General features: G+C 42.7%; 1 protein-coding gene across 3 annotated transcripts in view; it reads left to right on the top strand.

Annotated features, from left to right (window-relative positions):
• Positions 1–301: 301 nt before the first annotated feature.
• LOC138855329 (uncharacterized) overlaps positions 302–19,808 on the top strand; it is a 22,269-nt gene continuing 2,762 nt past the window's right edge. The window contains exons 1-4 of one of the 3 annotated variants that reach the window (XM_070104234.1): positions 302–395; positions 3,435–3,700; positions 12,112–12,317; positions 17,998–19,808. The exon at positions 17,998–19,808 is cut by the window's right edge and continues 2,762 nt beyond it. In XM_070104234.1, the coding sequence (XP_069960335.1) occupies positions 3,458–3,700; positions 12,112–12,317; positions 17,998–19,666 (2,118 nt within the window). In that variant the 5' untranslated portion in view covers positions 302–395; positions 3,435–3,457 and the 3' untranslated portion in view covers positions 19,667–19,808. The other 2 variants (XM_070104226.1, XM_070104218.1) reach the window with 2 other exon arrangements.

Below are 19,808 nucleotides of genomic sequence, written 5' to 3'. Positions count from 1 at the left end.
TAGAAGAACTATGTGGTGTTAGTTGTAGTCTAAGGTTGCCGGAAATAATTTGTATACCATGGACTTCCAAATTGTGCTTATACATTAATCTGAAATAAAGTAATAATCATTAACCTTATTTCCGACTTCAGTGGATCTGAATATGCAACCTTCAGTGGACCTACTGCTCTTGTGCAGTAAGTACTATTAAAAATGCAATAGTAATCTTATCAAATCCGATTAAACTTCATGTGATAAAATCTGAGTTGCCACCCGGCTAATTCTCTAACTAAATTAACTCAATCATTGATAACATATAGATAAAATATCCTAGTTATTAGAATTATTAATTATGGAATCTCGCATCACTTCAAGGCTGCAGGCATGATAACTCAGTCTTACAGAGACTTGCAAAGGTAACTTCAGCATAGTCATCTTCTGTAGTCTAAAAGAAAAAAAAACTAATCTTCATGATGGTTCAGAGCGCCGACAGTGTTCATTACGCAGTGATACCCTATTAATAGCAGTGAAGCACTAAGAAAAGTTGCGTTATCCGTGAGAAGGTCGGTGGAAGCACTAACAAGAGCTGCAGGATAACCATTTCGAGGCCCATCAAATACACACTAATTAATCAGGAGTGAATAAACTCGACCCCCAGCAACCACACTACAGGTGAGCAAATTGCATGCTCCGATTACCCTTAAGAGGCATGCAAGTTCCCCCGTCTTCTAATAACATGTTCATTTTTCCACTATAATCTACCTTGTCCATAATTACTATCGCATTTGCGATAGTAATTATGGACAAGGTAGATTCTAGTGGAAACATGAACATGTAATTACGTGCCTCTTCAAGGATGCTGGTGAAGGGCTCCTAATTCAAGGAATTAGAACTAATCCAATCTTCCTTGGATCAAACCTGAATACCTACGATTCCCAATGCTATGGAATATAATAGGCTACGAATAACCTGACACCCACTGCGATACGGTCGTTTAATTTGTAAGGTTTCAAAGATATTTATTACTCGCCTGTCGGCCATTAAGCTACATTATGATTGCCACTGAATTCATGACCACATAAAATCTGGATAATCTGGACATAGACAACACTGTCCTGTTATTTGTAAATCAATAAGTTTGTAAATACTAGTTCATTACTACAGTAACTCACAATGAATAACAAAAGTTTTGAGGCCTAGTCCTAGTACCCATTTTGTGCTCCTGTAATGTTTTGAATACCACCCACTGGATGGGTATGGGGTGACCACCACCCACAGGATGGGTATGGGGTGACCACCATCCACAGGATGGGTATGGGGTGACCACCACCCACAGGATGGGTATGGGGTGACCACCACCCACAGGATGGGTATGGGGTGACCACCACCCACAGGATGGGTATGGGGTGACCAATACCCACAGGATGGGTATGGGGTGACCAATACCCACAGGATGGGAATGGGGTGGCTAACACCCACAGGATGGGTATGGGATGAGCATCACCCTCAGGGTGGGTATAGGGTGATCACCTCCCACAGGATGGGTATGGAATGACCACCACCCACAGAATGGGTATGGGGTGATCACCACCCACAGGATGGGTATGGGGTGCCCACCACCCACAGGATGAGTATGGGGTGACCACCCACAGGATGGGTGTGGGGTGACCACCTACAGGATGGGTGTGGAGTAACCACCACCCACAGGATGGGTATGGGGTGACCACCACCCACAGGATGGGTATGGGGTGACCACCATCCACAGGATGGGTATGGGGTCACCACCTACAGGATGGTTATGGGGTGACCACCCACAGGATGGGTATGGAGTGACCACCACCCACAGGATGGGTATAGGGTGACCACCCACAGGATGGGTATTGGGTGACCACCACCCACAGGATGGGTATGGGGTGACCACCACCCACAGGATGGGTATAGGGCAACCACCCACAGGATGGGTATAGGATGACCACCACCCACAGGATGGGTATGGGATGACCACCACCCACAGGATTGGTATGGGGTGACCACCACCCACAGGATGGGTATGGGGTGACCACCCACAGGATGGGTATGGGGTGACTACCACCCACAGGATGGGTATGGGGTGACCACCCACAGGATGGTTATGGGACGACCACCACCCACAGGATGGGTATGGGGTGACCACCACCCACAGGATGGGTATGGGGTGACCACCCACAGGATGGGTATGGGGTGACTACCACCCACAGGATGGGTATGGGGTGACCACCACCCACAGAATGGGTATGGGGTGACCATCCACAGAATGGTTATGGAGTGACCACCCACAGGATGGGTAAGGGGTGATCACTACCCACTGGATGGGTATGGGGTGACCACCACCCACAGGATGGGTATGGGGTGACCACCCACAGGATGGTTATGGGACGACCACCACCCACAGGATGGGTATGGGGTGACCACCACCCACAGGATGGGTATGGGGTGACCACCCACAGGATGGGTATGGGGTGACCACCACCCACAGGATGGGTATGGGGTGACCACCACCCACAGAATGGGTATGGGGTGACCATCCACAGAATGGTTATGGGGTGACCACCCACAGGATGGGTAAGGGGTGATCACTACCCACTGGATGGGTATGGGGTGACCACCACCCACAGGATGGGTATGGGGTGACCACCCACAGGATGGGTATGGGATGACCACCATCCACAGGATGGGTATGGGGTGACCACCCACAGGATGGGTATGGGATGACCACCACCCACAGGATGGGTATGGGGTGACCACCACCCACAGGATGGGTATGGGGTGACCACCCACAGGATGGGTATGGGGTGACCACCACCCACAGGACGGGTATGGGGTGACCACCCACAGGATGGGTATGGGCTGACCACCACCCACAGGATAGGTATGGGGTGACCACCCACAGAATGGGTATGGGGTGACCATCACCCACAGGATGGGTATGGGATGTATAATATAACTATCAAACTAAGAACTAACTTTCCGTCAATTAATTTCATTCAGGAATGTGTAACATCGCTTGTGCCATAATATACCTCTCTATTTTTGCTTTGTGTATATGAAGCGCTGAACCCACCTGGGTTTTTTCAGCACATGGAGTTGTGGAGACTCGATCCTTTGTTAGTTAATCACAAGAGACCCCATTCAGAATGTACATATCTGCCATGTTCTCTGTCAGAATTACAATGGTGTGAAGACTAAGAAAGTAGTCGTTAGTTTTGATACAAATACTGTGTTACTGTACATTGATGCTGTTGAAATGCTCTTGTTTCAAGGAACTGGAGCTATTCTTCTCCTTTTTTCTTATTTAGATCGAATCTGATTGCCTCCCATTTCCTAGGCGCTGTATGACTCCTGCGGTGTTAGCGCTTCTCAGTGAATGGGATAACCTTGGTCTGCTTTCTATCAGTCTTTATTATTAATTTCCTCAGCAGGAGCGTGCAGTCAAGAAATCATGGAGGATCACACAGCCTACGTAGGTCTACTCCTGGGGCTGGTGGAGGTAAAATGTACTATGTCTAATCTGGATAGGGAGGAGCGCCTCTCCCTGACCCAGATATGTTACAACGTGGTACGTGACAATGGCCAAGGGCGAGACGTTGACCAGGGTGTACTAGGACGTGTTGAGATGAGCAACATCAATGTGCAGATCCTGATGGAGAAAGAAACTCTTCAGATTTATCATCGAAATATCTTGGTGAGTTCAGAAACTATTCTTGATGTGTCTACACTGTCCACTCTTAACACTAACACAATTGAAGTGTATTGTTTAATTGGTCACATGTGGTCATACCCGACTTAAGCTCTTTGGGAGTTAGCGTGATGTGTTACCAAGCACCATGGCTTGTTGTAGTGTTTTAGAATCTCAGGTTCAAGTGTTGGAGAAGGAGATTCTACTTCTTCAGGAGGAAAATAGGAGGCTGAAGCTTCGCCTAGATGAATTTGGGAGTGAGTTTACCTGGAGTTTACCTGGAGAGAGTTCCGGGGGTCAACGCCCCCGCGGCCCGGTCTGTGACCAGGCCTCCGGGTGGATCAGAGCCTGATCAACCAGGCTGTTACTGCTGGCTGCACGCAACCCAACGTACGAGCCACAGCCCGGCTAGTCAGGTACCGACTTTAGGTGCTTGTCCAGTGCCAGCTTGAAGACTGCCAGGGGTCTGTTGGTAATGCCCCTTATGTATGCTGGGAGGCAGTTGAACAGTCTCGGGTCCCTGACACTTATTGTATTGTCTCTTGACGTGCTAGTGACACCCCTGCTTTTAACTGGGGGGATGGTGCATCGTCTGCCAAGTCTTTTGCTTTCGTTGTGAGTGATTTTCGTGTGCAAGTTTGGTACTAGTCCCTCTAGGATTTTCCAGGTGTATATAAACATATATCTCTCCCGCCTGCGTTCCAGGGAATACAGGTTCAGGAACCTCAAGCGCTCCCAGTAATTGAGGTGTTTTATCTCCGTTATGCGTGCCGTGAAGGTTCTCTGTACATTTTCTAGGTCAGCAATTTCACTTACCTTGAAAGGTGCTGTTAGTGTGCAGCAATATTCCAGCCTAGATAGAACAAGCGACCTGAAGAGTGTCATCATGGGCTTGGCATCCCTAGTTTTGAAGGTTCTCATTATCCATCCTGTCATTTTTCTAGCAGGTGCGATTGATCTCACCTTGAAGGTGAGATCCTCCAACATGATCACTCCCAGGTCTTTGACGATGGTTTTTCGCTCTATTTTGTGGAAGGAATTTGTTTTGTGCTCTGAAGTTTTAATTTCCTCATGTTTACCATATAGGAATAATTGAAATTTCTCATCGTTGAACTTCATATTGTTTTCTGCAGCCCACTGAAAGATTTGGTTGATGTCCGCCTGGAGCCTTGCAGTGTCTGCAATGGAAGACACTGCCATGCAGATTCGGGTGTCATCCGCAAAGGAAGACACGGTGCTGTGGCTGACATCATTGTCTATGTCAGATATGAGGATGAGAAACAAGATGGGAGCGAGTACTGTGCCTTGTGGAACAGAGCTTTTCACCGTAGCCGCCTCAGACTTTACTCTGTTGACTACTACTCTGTGTTCTGTTTGTGAGGAAATTATAGATCCATCTGTCAACTTTTCCTGTTATTCCTTTAGCACGCATTTTGTGCGCTATTACGCCATGGTCACACTTGTCGAAGGCTTTTGCAAAGTCTGTATTTATTACATCTGCATTCTTTTTGTCTTCTAGTGCATCTAGGACCTTGTCGTTTGATCTAGTAGCTGAGGCAGACAGGAGTGACCTGCTCTTAACCCATGTTGCCCTGGGTTGTGTAATTGATGGGTATCTAGATGGGTGGCGATCTTGCTTCTTAGGACCCTTTCAAATATTATTTTTTATGATATGGGATATTAGTGTGAGAAGAATTTAGCTGGAAAGGAGGAAATAGTCACCAGCAGTGAGAGTGACAGCCTCTTTAAGTGGCAAGTGGTTCACAGTTCTATGGCAAACGTGATATGTATGCAAAGGATAGGGTTCATCTCTCTGGGGATGGAGTGGTTGCATTAGCCAATTCGATTGAGGGGGTAACTGATGACCTGTCTAGGAATTTAAACTGATAGATTATAGAGGTATGGGTGTTTGTGGGAAACAATCAGACTGCAATATTAGGGCTGAAAATAGCAGATATTACCGGGATACCTCAGGGATATGTTTAAAAGACAATATTCAAAATAAAGTTGCTAGTAAAGGCAAATCACTTGATCAACAAACAAAGAGAGATAGTAGAGGGCAACGAGTGACTAGCTCCCTTCAGGTTTACTATACAAATAATAGGTGTCTAAGAAATAAGATAGATGAGCTAAGATTAATTGCAAGTGCAGGTAATATAGATATTATTGGTATAACAGAGACCTGGTTCAACCTGAAAGATGGAGAAATGCCTTCTGAATGCAACATACAGGGTTATAAACTATTCCACACTGATAGGGTCAACAGGAAGGGTGGTGGAGTGGCGATGTATGTCAGAGATAATTTAAATTGTTGTCTTAGACATGATATAAGATTAGAAACATTGAACATAGAATCTGGCTACAGTTTCTTGAGGGTCGTGACAAATTAATTGTGGGTGTGATTTATAGGCCTCAAAACATTGATAGGGAGTGCAGTAAGCTGTTATGGGACGAAATTCATAAGGCATCTAGATATGAAAATGTTGTGTTAATGGGAGATTTTACCTTTAGACAATTTGATTGGAACAATATGACAGGAAATCTTGAGTTTAGTGACTTTCTTGATGCGGTTCAGGATTGCTTTTTAGAACAGAGTGTGACAGAACCAACTAGAGGAAACAATCTGCTTGACTTGGTTCTTGCCAACAAAGAATCACTAATCTTGAGGTTAATGATGAGCTTGGGGAAAGTGATCACAAATCACTTAGTTTCAATATATCATGGAATTACCCAGATAACTGCAATCAAATCTCTGTCACAGACTTTTGCTTGGCCGATTTCATGGGACTGAGAAATTACCTGGGTGGACTAAATTGGGATGACCTGACTATGGGTCAGGTAGGTGATCTTGGTTGCCAATATGACGTTTTCAGAACATAGTTCTAGCTGCCCAGACAACATTTGTTCTGAGTAGGGAAATCAGATCTAACAAAAATGATCCCAAATGGATGAACAATAGATTAAAACATCTCATTGGTCAAAAGAGAGGCATATATAGGGGTATCAAAAGAGGGGATGGGCAGTTAAGAAATCAATATATTCAATTAAAGAGAGAAATAAAAAAAAGGAATAAGAAAAGCAAAAAGGGATTATGAGGCTAAGGTCACAAGGGATTCGAAGACTAACCCAAAATGGTTCTTTCAAGTATACAGAAGTAAGATTAGGGACAAGATAGGCCCACTTAAGAGTAACTTTGGTCAGATCACTGACAGTGATAAGAATATGTGTGAAATTTTCAATACCTACTTCCTCTCAGTTTTTACCCAGGAAAATACTAGCGAAATTCCTGAATTAATAGATTATGTAGAATAGGACGATAATAAACTATGCACGATTGCAGTAACTAGTGACATGGTCCTCAGACAAATAGAGAAATTAAAACCTAACTGATGAACTGTTTGCAAGGGTGTTAAAGGAATGTAAAGAGGAACTTATCATACCTTTGGTTAATCTTATCAACATATCACTACAAACTGGCATAGTGCCTGATATGTGGAAAATGGCAAATGTAATACCTAGTTACAAGGCAGGTGACAGGTCCTTAGCTTCGAACTACAGACCAATAAGCCTTACCTCCATAGTGGGAAAATTTATGGAATCAATAATTGCCGAAGCAATTCGTAACCATCTTGATAGGCATAAGTTGATTAATGAATCTCAACATGGTTTTACAAAGGGGCGTTCCTGTCTTACGAATTTACTAACTTTTTTCACTAAGGTGTTTGAGGAGGTAGATCATGGTAATAAATATGATATTGTGTATATGGACTTCAGTAAGGCTTTCGACAGAGTTCCACATCAGAGGCTACTGAGGCAACTTAAGGCACACGGAATAGGAGGAGAATTTTTTTTCCTGAGTAGAGGCATGGTTGACAAATAGGCAGCAGAGAGTTTGCATAAATGGGGAGAAATCAGAATGGGGGCACGTCACAAGTGGTGTTCCGCAGGGGTCAGTGTTGGGCCCCTTGTTGCTCACAATTTACATAAACAACATAGATGAAGGAATAAATAGCGACATAAGCAAATTTGCTGATGACACCAAAATAGGCCGTCCAATTCGTTCTAATGAGAACACTAGAGCACTCCAGGATGATTTGAATAGACTGATGCAATGGTCGAAGAAGTGGCAGACGCAGTTTAATATAGACAAATGCAAAGTTCTAAATGTTGGACAGGAAAATAACCATGCCACATATAAACTAAATAATGTAGATCTTAATACTACTGATTGCGAAAAGGATTTAGGAGTTCTGGTTAGCAGTAATCTAAAACCAAGACAACAGTGCATTAGTGTTTGCAATAAAGCTAACAATCCTTGGCTTCATATCTAGAAGTATAAATAATAGAAGTCCTCAGGTTGTTCTTCAACTCTATATATCTTTGGTTAGGCCTGCATTATTCTTACTGAGACCTTGCTTAAGCAGGACATAATAGATATCTACCCTCTACCAGGATACACAGCAATTCACAACTGCAGACCAAACCAAGTTGGGGGTGGTATTGCAATCTATTACTCTAACCAATTATCTTGTCTTAGCACCACTTGCTTTAGTGATGAATATGGGTAATACATTTTTGCTAATTTTACTGTAAAAAACTTTAAGACGCCTATAACAATCGGTGCCATTTACCGGATACCTCACACTAACATCCCAAATTTCAGTGAGAAATTAAAGTCACTAATAACAAACAAACAAATGAATAAACACCACCTTCTCTTAGCTGGAGACTTCAACATCAACCTTGGCTTACTAGATGATCAGCCTGTAACTGATTTCATCAACAATATGAACAACACACTTCTCATACCAACAATAACTAAACCAACCAGGCTCACTGAGACAAGTGCAACCATAATAGACCACATATGGACCAATATACTAGCCCCCCTTAAATCAGGGATAATCACAGATAGCACTACAGACTACTACCCTACCTTCCTCCTGACAAACATTAGTAAACCACCACTTGAATACAACAGTCTCATTTAGACTCCATGACGAGGCCTCAGTAAGGAAGTTCACAGCTGACCTAGAGACTGTTGATTGGCCTACAGAATTCTCCAAGGCCAATGGTATTGATGACTGGACAGACATTTTTCTTAACAAATTGTCAGTGTTAAGTTGGTTAGCCCATGGCTAACCAGCACCATTCTGAAATCCATCGACAAGAAACACCAATATGAAAAGCAATATAGACAGGGCTTAATACACAAAGATATTCTTAAACACTATTCATCAGCTCTCACCAAAGTAATAAAGAAAGCCAAACAACTATACTACTCCAGCAGATTCACAGACACTAGAGGAGATATAAAAAAGACCTGGAAAACACTCAGATTCTAGGGACCCACAAACTGAGAAAAACCAAGAATATTGTCCATAACTAAACCTAATGAAACACCACTACATCCCACTGACACAGCTAACAAGATAAACGACTTCTTCTCAACCATAGGATCTAATCTCGCCAGTAAAATCCCACATACCAATGCCCATGCCGGGGACTACCTAGATGGGAATTTCCCTAATTCCTTCTATCTTGCACCAACTGAGCCCACAGAAGTCACTGAGATTATAAAGTCACTTAAAAATAACTCGGGGAATCTGTCTCATGTCCCACCACTACTTTACAAGCGAGCGGCCCATGTCCTTTCGCATGCTATTTCATTACTTTTTAACAAGTCACTAGAGACTAGCACCTTCCCGAAACTACTCAAGATGGCAAGGGTTACACTAATACATAAAGGTGGTGACCCTACAGACTTAAACAACTATAGGCCAATATCAAACTTACCATTGCTATCCAAAATCTTTGAGAAACTCGTGCACAGGAGACTGTATTCATTTATAACGGCTCAAAACATACTCAACCCCTGCCAATTTGGATTCAGGAAAAATAAAAGCACTAATGATGCAATCATAAAAATGCTAGATCTGCTTTACACAGCATTGGAAAATAAGGAATATCCACTAGGAATTTTTATTGACCTAAGAAAAGCTTTTGACACGGTAGACCACGACATCCTACTCCACAAACTTGATCATTACGGTATAAGAGGCCATGCGCTTGCTTATTTCAAATCTTACATTACTAATAGGTATCAGTACGTCACCATTAAAGACACAGCATCAGCAACACGGCCACTTGATACTGGAGTTCCGCAGGGAAGTGTCCTTGGTCCCCTGCTCTTCCTCATATACATCAATGACCTTCCAAACGTATCCCAACACCTGAAACCCATTCTCTTTGCTGATGACACGACTTATGTCATCTCTCACCCTAATCTTGCCACCCTCGACACCATTGTGAATGAGGAGCTGATTAAAATATCGACTTGGATGACAGCCAATAAACTTATGCTTAACACTGACAAAACCTACTATATTATGTTTGGTAGCAGAGCAGGAGATGCACAAATTAACATTAAGATTGACAACACTCTAATTACCAGAACTAATGGCGGCAAATTCCTAGGCTTATACCTTGACAACAACCTGAATTTCAGCACCCATATCCAGCATATAACCAAAAAAGTATCCAAAACGGTTGGGATCCTCTCCAAGATACGATACTACGTGCCGCAAAATGCCCTTCTCACACTATACCACTCACTTATTTATCCATACCTCACCTATGCTATTTGTGCTTGGGGATCAACTGCAGCAACACACCTAAAGCCAATAATAACCCAACAAAAAGCTACAGTAAGAATAATCACTAAATCCCATCCCTGGCAACACACCCCCCCACTCTTCATAGACCTAAACTTACTCCCAGTTCAGTACATCCACACTTACTACTGTGCAATCTACATCTACAGGGCCTTAAACTCTAATATCAACCTTGACCTAAAACGCTTTCTTGATAGTTGTGACAGAACCCACAGGCATAACACCAGACACAAACATCTCTACGACATTCCCCGTGTCCGACTAAACCTTTACAAAAATTCAATGTATGTCAAAGGCCCTAAAATCTGGAATACCCTACCTGAGAACTCTAGAACTGCAGACACATTCATCACCTTCAAAACTACCATTAGAAAACATCTTATCTCCCTGATACACCCCATCAACTAACTACACGAATACAACCTGGTGGTTCACACTTACACTCACTCACTCATTTGACCATAAACAGAAATATTAACCTCAATCTTAAAATAATGAATCCTGTGATACTCCAATACTGAAACTATGTACTGTGCCAAAACAAAAACATTCACATTGCTAAACTCACAAACTAGTATTTAGTCACTTAGCCATAATACCAACTTACCGCATAATTTGTAATATTTTACTATTAAGAATAAAACTAAGTCTGCCCGAAATGCCTAGCCATGCTAAGCGTTCTAGTGGTACACTCTGTAATCACAATTTTACTACATGTAAACCACACAATAACCAAATTTCTGTAAACTCGGCACTGTAATCCTTATAGAGAATAAACTTTGAATTGAATTGAATTGAATTTAGAGTATGCTGCACAGTTTTGGTCACCGTATTACAGAATGGATATAAATGCACTGCAAAACGTACAGAGGAGGATGACAAAGTTGATCCCATGTATCAAAAATCTTCCCTGTGAGGACAGACTGAGGGCCCTGAATCTGCACTCTCTTGAAAGGCGTAGAATTTGGGGGGATTATGATCGAGATGTATAAATGGAAAGCAGGAATAAATAAAGGGGATGTAAATAGCGTGCTGAAAATTTCCGGCCAAGACAGGACTCGCAGCAATGGTTTCAAGTTGGAAAAATTCAGATTCAGGAAGGATATAGGAAAGCACTGGTTTGGTAATAGAGTTGTGGATGAGTGGAACAAACTCCCGAGTACAGTTATAGAGGCTAAAACGTTGTATAGTTTTAAAAATAGGTTAGATAAATACATGAGTGGATGTGGGTGGGTGTGAGTTGGACCTGACTAGCTTGTGCTACCAGGTCTGATGCCGTGCTCCTTCCTTAAGCGGAAGTGACCTGACTAGGTGGGTCATTGGGCAAATCGGGGAGGGGGACATGGACCTGCTTCGCATGGGTCAGTAGGCCTACTGCCGTGTTCCTCCTTTCTTATGTTCTTATGAATGTGATGTTGCTGCTCACAGGTTCATTTTCCACGGTAAGATTTGTGATAAGAGAATTATTACAATTAGCAACAAAATGACTCACGAAATCGTAATGACACGATTGTAAACAAACCATACCGTACCACGGGCGGGTTCTATCCCCGCCCGTGGTATGGTTAGCAACACCATATTATGTGATACCATGATTTATAACATTCTACATAGCGTAAGATCTTGTTCACTCACCACTGGTGCCCTTAGTAGGTAAATAAGACAAAGTGGTTATGTTAAATTTAATTAGTTAGGGTAGAGCAGAGATAATTAAGTTTTTTTCACCACTGGTGCTCCCGACAGGTAACTATGCATAAAATATTAAGCATTAGCGTCCTAAATGCCGTCCAGGGTTCCCAAGGCAAGCTGGTGTTCATCGGGAAGTGCCAACAGGCGAAAAAGCGTAAGGCTGTAGTACTTAACTTCTTCTCTGAGGAAAGTGCCAACAAGTTCATTGAAGAATACCAGAGGATCAAGACGAAATCACTCAAGACCCTGCCAATCAACAGGTGAGTGGTGATGCAAGGAATCCCATAATTATGTTCCTGGGGTCGAGTCTCGGTTCCATCTTCATAGGTCTTTTTCATACATCTCTTTGATGCTGAGTACTGAATTTTCTTTTACTTCCTCATCCAACTTGTCAGTCTGTCAGCCACTTTGGGACTAAAGAAGCGTTTCTAACATTATGATGTATAGCTGGTACTAGCAGCATGTAGCGTGTGTTGGTGGCATGCATGTGCTTCTGTTACCTATATAGCTGGTGTCAGTTTGATAGCTATTCAAAACATTACAGACCTACATGATGGGCCTAAGATCTCGGCCCCAGCATTCCGTTGACTAAATAAGTTGCAGTAGTAATTCATGATCAACGAGAATTATGTATCAGTAATATAGCTAGAGACGTGTATGACTCAAGAAATCGTAATGACACGATTGCAAATAAACCATACCCCCGGCCGGGATTGAACCCGCGGTCATAGAGTCTCAAAACTCCAGCCCGTCGCGTTAGCCACTAGACCAGCTAGCCACAATAAGATTCATCCAACTAGGTACATTTCTACACCATAGGAAAGTTAGCACATGCACCACTGTGACCACAAATGCAAGTTTTTACAGACGAATCTCCAGCTAGCGTGGTCGTGACGAACTCTAGCTCAAGTCCTTTCACTGCTGGTCTAGTGGCTAACGCGACGCGCTGGAGTTTTGAGACTCTATGACCGCGGGTTCAATCCCGGCCGGGGGTATGGTTTATTTGCAATCGTGTCATTACGATTTCTTGAGTCATGTTGACGGCAGTGAAGGGACTTGAGCTAGAGTTCGTCACGGCCACGCTAGCTGGAGATTCGTCTGTAAAAACTTGCATTTGTGGTCACAGAGGTGCCTGTGCTAACTTTCCTATGGTGTAGAAATGTACCTAGTTGGATGAATCTTATTGTGGCTAGCTGGTCTAGTGGCTAACGCGACGGGCTGGAGTTTTGAGACTCTATGACCGCGGGTTCAATCCCGGCCGGGGGTATGGTTTAGAGACGTGTAGTGGCAGATGCAGTTTAGCATAGACAAATGCAAAGTTCTAAGCGTGGGAAAGATAAATAAATATGATACTTATAAACTAAATAATGTAGATTTTGATATCTCTGACTACGAAGAAGTTTTAGGAGTTCTAGATTTTAGTAAGGCATTTGATAGAGTTCCGCACCAAAGACTGTTGAAGAAAGTAGCAGCTCATGGCATTGGGGGAAGAGTGCTCTCGTGGATCGAATCATGGCTCACAGACAGGAAGCAGAGAGTGTCCATAAATGGGGTTAAATTCTAGTGGGGATCAGTAACAAGTGGCGTTCCACAGGGATCAGTCTTGGGCCCGTTGTTGTTTATAATATATATCAATGATTTTGATGAAGGAATTACTAGTGATATGAGCAAATTCGCCGATGACACAAAGATAGGTAGGATAATTGATTCAAACGTAGATGTTAGGGAACTTCAGGAGGATTTAGACAAACTCTACTCTTGGTCAGAAAAGTGGCAGATGCAGTTCAATGTAGATAAATGCAAGGTTCTGAAGCTCGGGAGTGTCCATAACCCTAGCACTTATAAGTTAAATAATGTAGAACTTAGCCATACAGATTGCGAAAAGGACTTGGGGGTTATGGTAAGCAGCAACCTTAAACCAAGACAGCAATGTGAAAGTTAAGACACATGTGCAACATCTGGATATCTTTATTGTAGTAGACGTTTCGCCATCCAGTGGCTTTATCAATACAGATTCTAGGACATAATAGGAAGACAGTAGAACTATATACAAAAGATGAGGTAATCAGTCCCTCGGCCTTGGAGTTAGTGTTCACAGCATCGTGGTGGAGGAGAATCTGGAGCAAAGACAAGAAGACTGGCGGTTTATATAGGCGTCAGTGGATAGGGACGGGCAGCAGACGAGGGCAAAGTCACTGGTAGGCGGGATTCCCCAGTGGAAGTAGGTCCTTCCCAAAGAGATGGGTTAGTTGCAGCAGCCGTGAAGGTCTTGTAGATGTCCTCTGAACCAAGATTCCATGATGTTGCAGTGTCTGACAAGTTGTGCAAGAAAGGTATAAAATACCGACAATATGAAAGTTAAGACACATGTGCAACATCTGGATATCTTTATTGTAGTAGACGTTTCGCCATCCAGTGGCTTTATCAATACAGATTCTAGGACATAATAGGAAGACAGTAGAACTATATACAAAAGATGAGGTAATCAGTCCCTCGGCTTTGGAGTTAGTGTTCACAGCATCGTGGTGGAGAAGAATCTGGAGCAAAGACAAGAAGACTGGCGGTTTATATAGGCGTCAGTGGATAGGGACGGGCAGCAGTGACTTTGCCCTCGTCTGCTGCCCGTCCCTATCCACTGACGCCTATATAAACCGCCAGTCTTCTTGTCTTTGCTCCAGATTCTCCTCCACCACGATGCTGTGAACACTAACTCCAAGGCCGAGGGACTGATTACCTCATCTTTTGTATATAGTTCTACTGTCTTCCTATTATGTCCTAGAATCTGTATTGATAAAGCCACTGGATGGCGAAACGTCTACTACAATAAAGATATCCAGATGTTGCACATGTGTCTTAACTTTCATATTGTCGGTATTTTATACCTTTCTTGCACAAGACAGCAATGCCTAAGCGTACGTAATAAGGCAAATAGATTACTGGGATTTATATCAAGAAGTGTAAGCAACAGAAGTGCAGAGGTCATACTGCAGCTTTATACATCATTAGTAAGGCCTCACCTAGATTATGCAGCTCAATTCTGGTCTCCATATTACAGAATGGACATAAATTCGTTAGAAAACATTCAGCGTAGGATGACTAAATTAATACATAGCATTAGAAATCTTCCTTATGAAGAAAGATTGAAAACTCTTAAGTTACATTCACTTGTAAAGTAAAAGGACACAAGTGCAACTAATGTGACATTTATTGTGGCAACGTTTCGCTCTCCAGGAGCTTTATCAAGCCAAGGTAATGGCTTGATAAAGCTCCTGGAGAGCGAAACGTTGCCACAATAAATGTCACATTAGTTGCACTTGTGTCCTTTTACTTTACATATTGTCGGTAATTCTACCAACTTTATTACATTCACCTGTTAGACGAAGAATGAGGGGAGACCTGATCGAAGTGTATAAGTGGAAGATAGGTATTAATAAAGGGGATATTAATAAGGTCTTGAGGATATCTCTCCAAGAGAGAACCCGCAGTAATGGATTTAAATTAGATAAGTTTAGATTTAGAAAGGACATAGGAAAGTATTGGTTTGGAAATAGGGTAGTTGATGAGTGGAACAGTCTACCTAGTTGGGTTATTGAGGCTAGGACTTTGGGTAGTTTCAAATTTAGGTTGGATAAGTACATGAGTGGGAGGGGTTGGATTTGAGTGGGACTTGCACATCGGAGCTTGTTTCTTGGGTGGCATTGAAAATTAGGTTGGTTAAACGTTTGTTAGTGGGATGAATTGTAAAGGACCTGCCTAGTATGGGCCAACAGGCCTGCTGCAGTGTTCCCCCTTTCTTATGTTCTTAGTAGTAATCTCAAGCCCAGACAACAGTGCGCAAGTGTTCGAAATAAGCGAATAGAATTTTCGGCTTCTTATCAAGAAGTATAATTAACAGGAGTCCTCAGGTTGTTCTTCAACTCTATATATCGTTGGTTATATACTAACGTTAGTTTATAAGCGCCGACCTTCTTGCCTATGCTCCAGAATCTCCACGACCACGGTGTTCTCCACACCAACTCCAAGGCTGAGGGACTGATTACCTCATCTTCTGTATATAGTTCTACTGTCTTCAAATTATGCCCTAGAATTTGTATTGATAAAGCCACTGGATGGCGAAACGTCTACAATAAAGATACCCAGATATTGCACATGTGTCTACATATCATCTTGTCGGTATATCATACCATTCTTGTACAACACGATCTTCTCCACTTCTTCTCTCACCACGACACCAAAACTAAATGTGGTGTAATTATAGACTTTTTCCTGCGTTCACTCAGAACTGCAGCAATAAGTTCCTTGAGGAACTCAAGGAACTGAGGGACCTGAATCTGCACTCTCTAGAAAGGCGTAGAATTATGGAGGATATGACTGAGGTGTTTAAATGGAAAACGAGAATAAATAAAGGGAATGTAAATAATGTGCTAAAAATATCTAACCAAGACAGGATTCGCAACAATGGTTTCAAGTTGGAAAAATTTGTTAGGGCAAAATTCAATTAAATATTAAATTCAGATAATTTGTGATGAAGACGCTAGGAAGGTCGTTGTTATGGTCGGACAAGACGCAGACGCAGACGCAGACGCAGACGCAGACGCAGACGCAGACGCAGACGCAGTGAATTCAGTCAAGAAATATAAGGTTCTAATCTTAGAAAAAGAAAATAATGATGGTACTTATAAGGTAAACAATGTAGGTCTTAGTCAGACTGAAACTGAATACAAAAAAAATATTCATACATTTTGGTTAATAGAATTTTAGAGCCAAGACAACAGTAAATAAGTGTTCGTAATAAAGCTAAAAGAATTATTTTCTTAATATAAAAAATTATAAATAATAAAAGTACCAAGCTTATATTTATGGCAAGGCCTCCTTTAGGCTACACTGCTCAGTTCGGATCTCCGTATTACAAAATGGACACGAATGTGTTGGGAAATAATATGCAGAGAAAGATAACGAAATTGATCTTATGTATCAAAAACCTTTCCTGGAAAGACTGACTGAAGCACTGAACTTGCACTCTCTGGAAAGACTGACTGAAACACCGAACCTGCACTCTCTGGAAAAATTGACTGAAACACTGAACTTGCACTCTCTGGAAAGACTGACTGAAACACCGAACCTGCACTCTCTGGAAAAATTGACTGAAACACTGAACTTGCACTCTCTGGAAAGACTGACTGAAACGCTAAACTTACACTCTCTGGAAAGACTGGCTGAAACACTGAACTTGCACTCTCTGGAAAGACTGACTGAAGCACTGAACTTGCACTCTCTGGAAAGACTGACTGAAGCACCGAACCTGCACTCTCTGGAAAGATTGAGTGAAACACTGAACTTGCACTCTCTGGAAAGACTGACTGAAGCACCGAACCTGCACTTTCTGGAAAGATTGAGTGAAACACTGAACTTGCACTCTCTGGAAAGACTGACTGAATCACTGAACTTGCACTCTCTGGAAATACTGACTGAAGCACTGAGCTTGCGTTCTCTGGAAAGACGTAGAATCAGGGGATATGACTGAAGTGTAGGAACGGAAAACAGGAATAAATGAAGGGGATATAAAAAAAAGTGCTGAAAGTAATTAACCAAGACAGGACTAGCAACAATGACTTTAGGCTGAATAAATTTGGATTTAGAAAGGATATAAGGCAGTATTGGCTTAGCAGTAGAGTTGTAGATGAGTGGGACAAACTCCCAGGTAGCGTCATAAAATTAGGCAAGAACTTTGTGTAGCTTTAAATATAGATTGGACGGGTACATGAGTGGGTGTGAATGTAAGTTGAACCTGGTTATCATTGGTTAACAAGCCTACTATAGTTTCTTCATTTTCATGTTCTTACCTGTGAAAGTTGTACGAATGTAATCTTATATGTGAATTCAGTTAATTATAACTATTTGTACCAAAAAATACATCGAATAAATATGTTATATCAACAGCACCATGAGTTGTCCGCTGCCGAGGTTACCTGTTGAGAATCAACTAGCCACGCTTGGGTCTCCTGAGGAAGAGCAGCCCGCCACGCCTAGGTCTCCTGAGGAACAACAACCCGCTTTTTTTAAGCCCACTGATTACAGAAAATACACCCCATCGAGATGGCTTGAGGAGAGAAAATACACCCTACCTAGACAACCTCATGACAGACTGCCTGTCCCACCTAGACGACCTGATGACAAACAACCTGACCCACCTAGACGACCGGATGACAGACGACCTAGCGAGAGAAACCGTGTCATCCCTCCTCCAGATTATGAGATAATTTATCCTGTTCACCCCGTGGAACAAATCTACGAAGAAGTGGACCCAATATTAACACCAGACCAGACGATCTATGAAATCATCGACCGGAGACCCCTGCCGCCGCCGCCACCGCCACCACTATCATATCAAAGGCCACAACAAAAAGAGCCTTATAATTATTATTCTCTCCCACCTCCTCTCCCGGTGCGTTACGGGAATACACGTGAACTGGCGAATTCGATGCCACCTCTGCCAAGTTACAGATCCTTTGCTGACCCCGACGTAGATGTGTATTCATGGTCTGATGACGATGATGATGGAAGCAACCAGGATATTGGTGAGAAGTACTATGAAATAATAGGGATCGACGTAAAAGATGCAGAACAAATCTATATGAGTGTATCAATGCCTGATGATGAGGAAAAACATTGGCAGCAACCCCAGCAGCAGCAGCCCCAGCAGCAGCAGCAGCCGCAGCAGCTGCAGAAAAGGGAATCAGAAACTACTCTAGAAGAGGATATTGATTCTTTTCTCAGAGACGAGTATAAATTCAAAAGTACTTTCTGGAGGATAAGAGAAGCAATACATTCACTCTCGCTTGATCTGCAGATTCTCCTTCGAGGGACGGAAATGTTAGCTGATATTCAGAACGACATGTATGTTGAGCTCCACGAGGGATGCAAATCACCTTCGAGAATTGCTCAAGTATTTATCTCCCGGAAAGTTCAGCTGGAGCGGTACAAGTATTACCTGATGAACTCCCCGAAAATCAGCAGACTCATAGAAGCACAATCAAAGGGAGTGAAACAGATGTTCCCAAAATTGCAGGATGATGTGCGGAGTTCGTGGAAGAGGCTGTATCTCTACGCCAAGAGCATGGAAAAAATGCTGGCCACTGCTCCTCCTGAAGACGCACAGGTCATTCAAGAAGCTCTTAAGATGCTTCGAGAACTGACTCGTCAAGCAGACTCTGGCATTATGATGGATGCCATCCAAGGAGCTCCATTCGATGTTCATGACTATGCTCCCCTGTTCCTTCATAGCTCTTTCCACATAAAGGGTTTATCATCAGCGAAAACCACGACTGATTACCGCGTGCTTCTCTTCGCGGAAATGCTGGTAATAACGATGCCAAGAGAAGACAAGTACGAGTACATAGAATGCATCCCCACCAGAAGACTAAGAGTACTACCTACAACGGACGCCAGAGCATTTGTCTTAGAGATAATGTCTGTAGGGGAAAGGAGCTATGGGTTTAAAGCACAAACTGTTGAATCTAAGGAGGCATGGATGAAAATGATCAAATACATTATCAAAGAAAATTTAGGGACCTGGGATTACAGAAAATATTTTAGCTCAAGAACGTAGATGTATTTCGTGTGATTGAGCAGCGCTGTATAGCCCTTGTGGCTTAGCGCTTCTTTTTTATAATAATAATAATAATAATAATCGTGTGATTGAAGATAGTACGAATAATGGAAGCAAAAACTATATTAATTCTATTAGACGT

This window comes from Cherax quadricarinatus, chromosome 5, assembly GCF_038502225.1.
Source record: "Cherax quadricarinatus isolate ZL_2023a chromosome 5, ASM3850222v1, whole genome shotgun sequence".
Taxonomy (NCBI): Eukaryota; Metazoa; Arthropoda; class Malacostraca; order Decapoda; family Parastacidae; genus Cherax; species Cherax quadricarinatus.
This window is presented reverse-complemented; position numbering and strand designations above follow the sequence as displayed.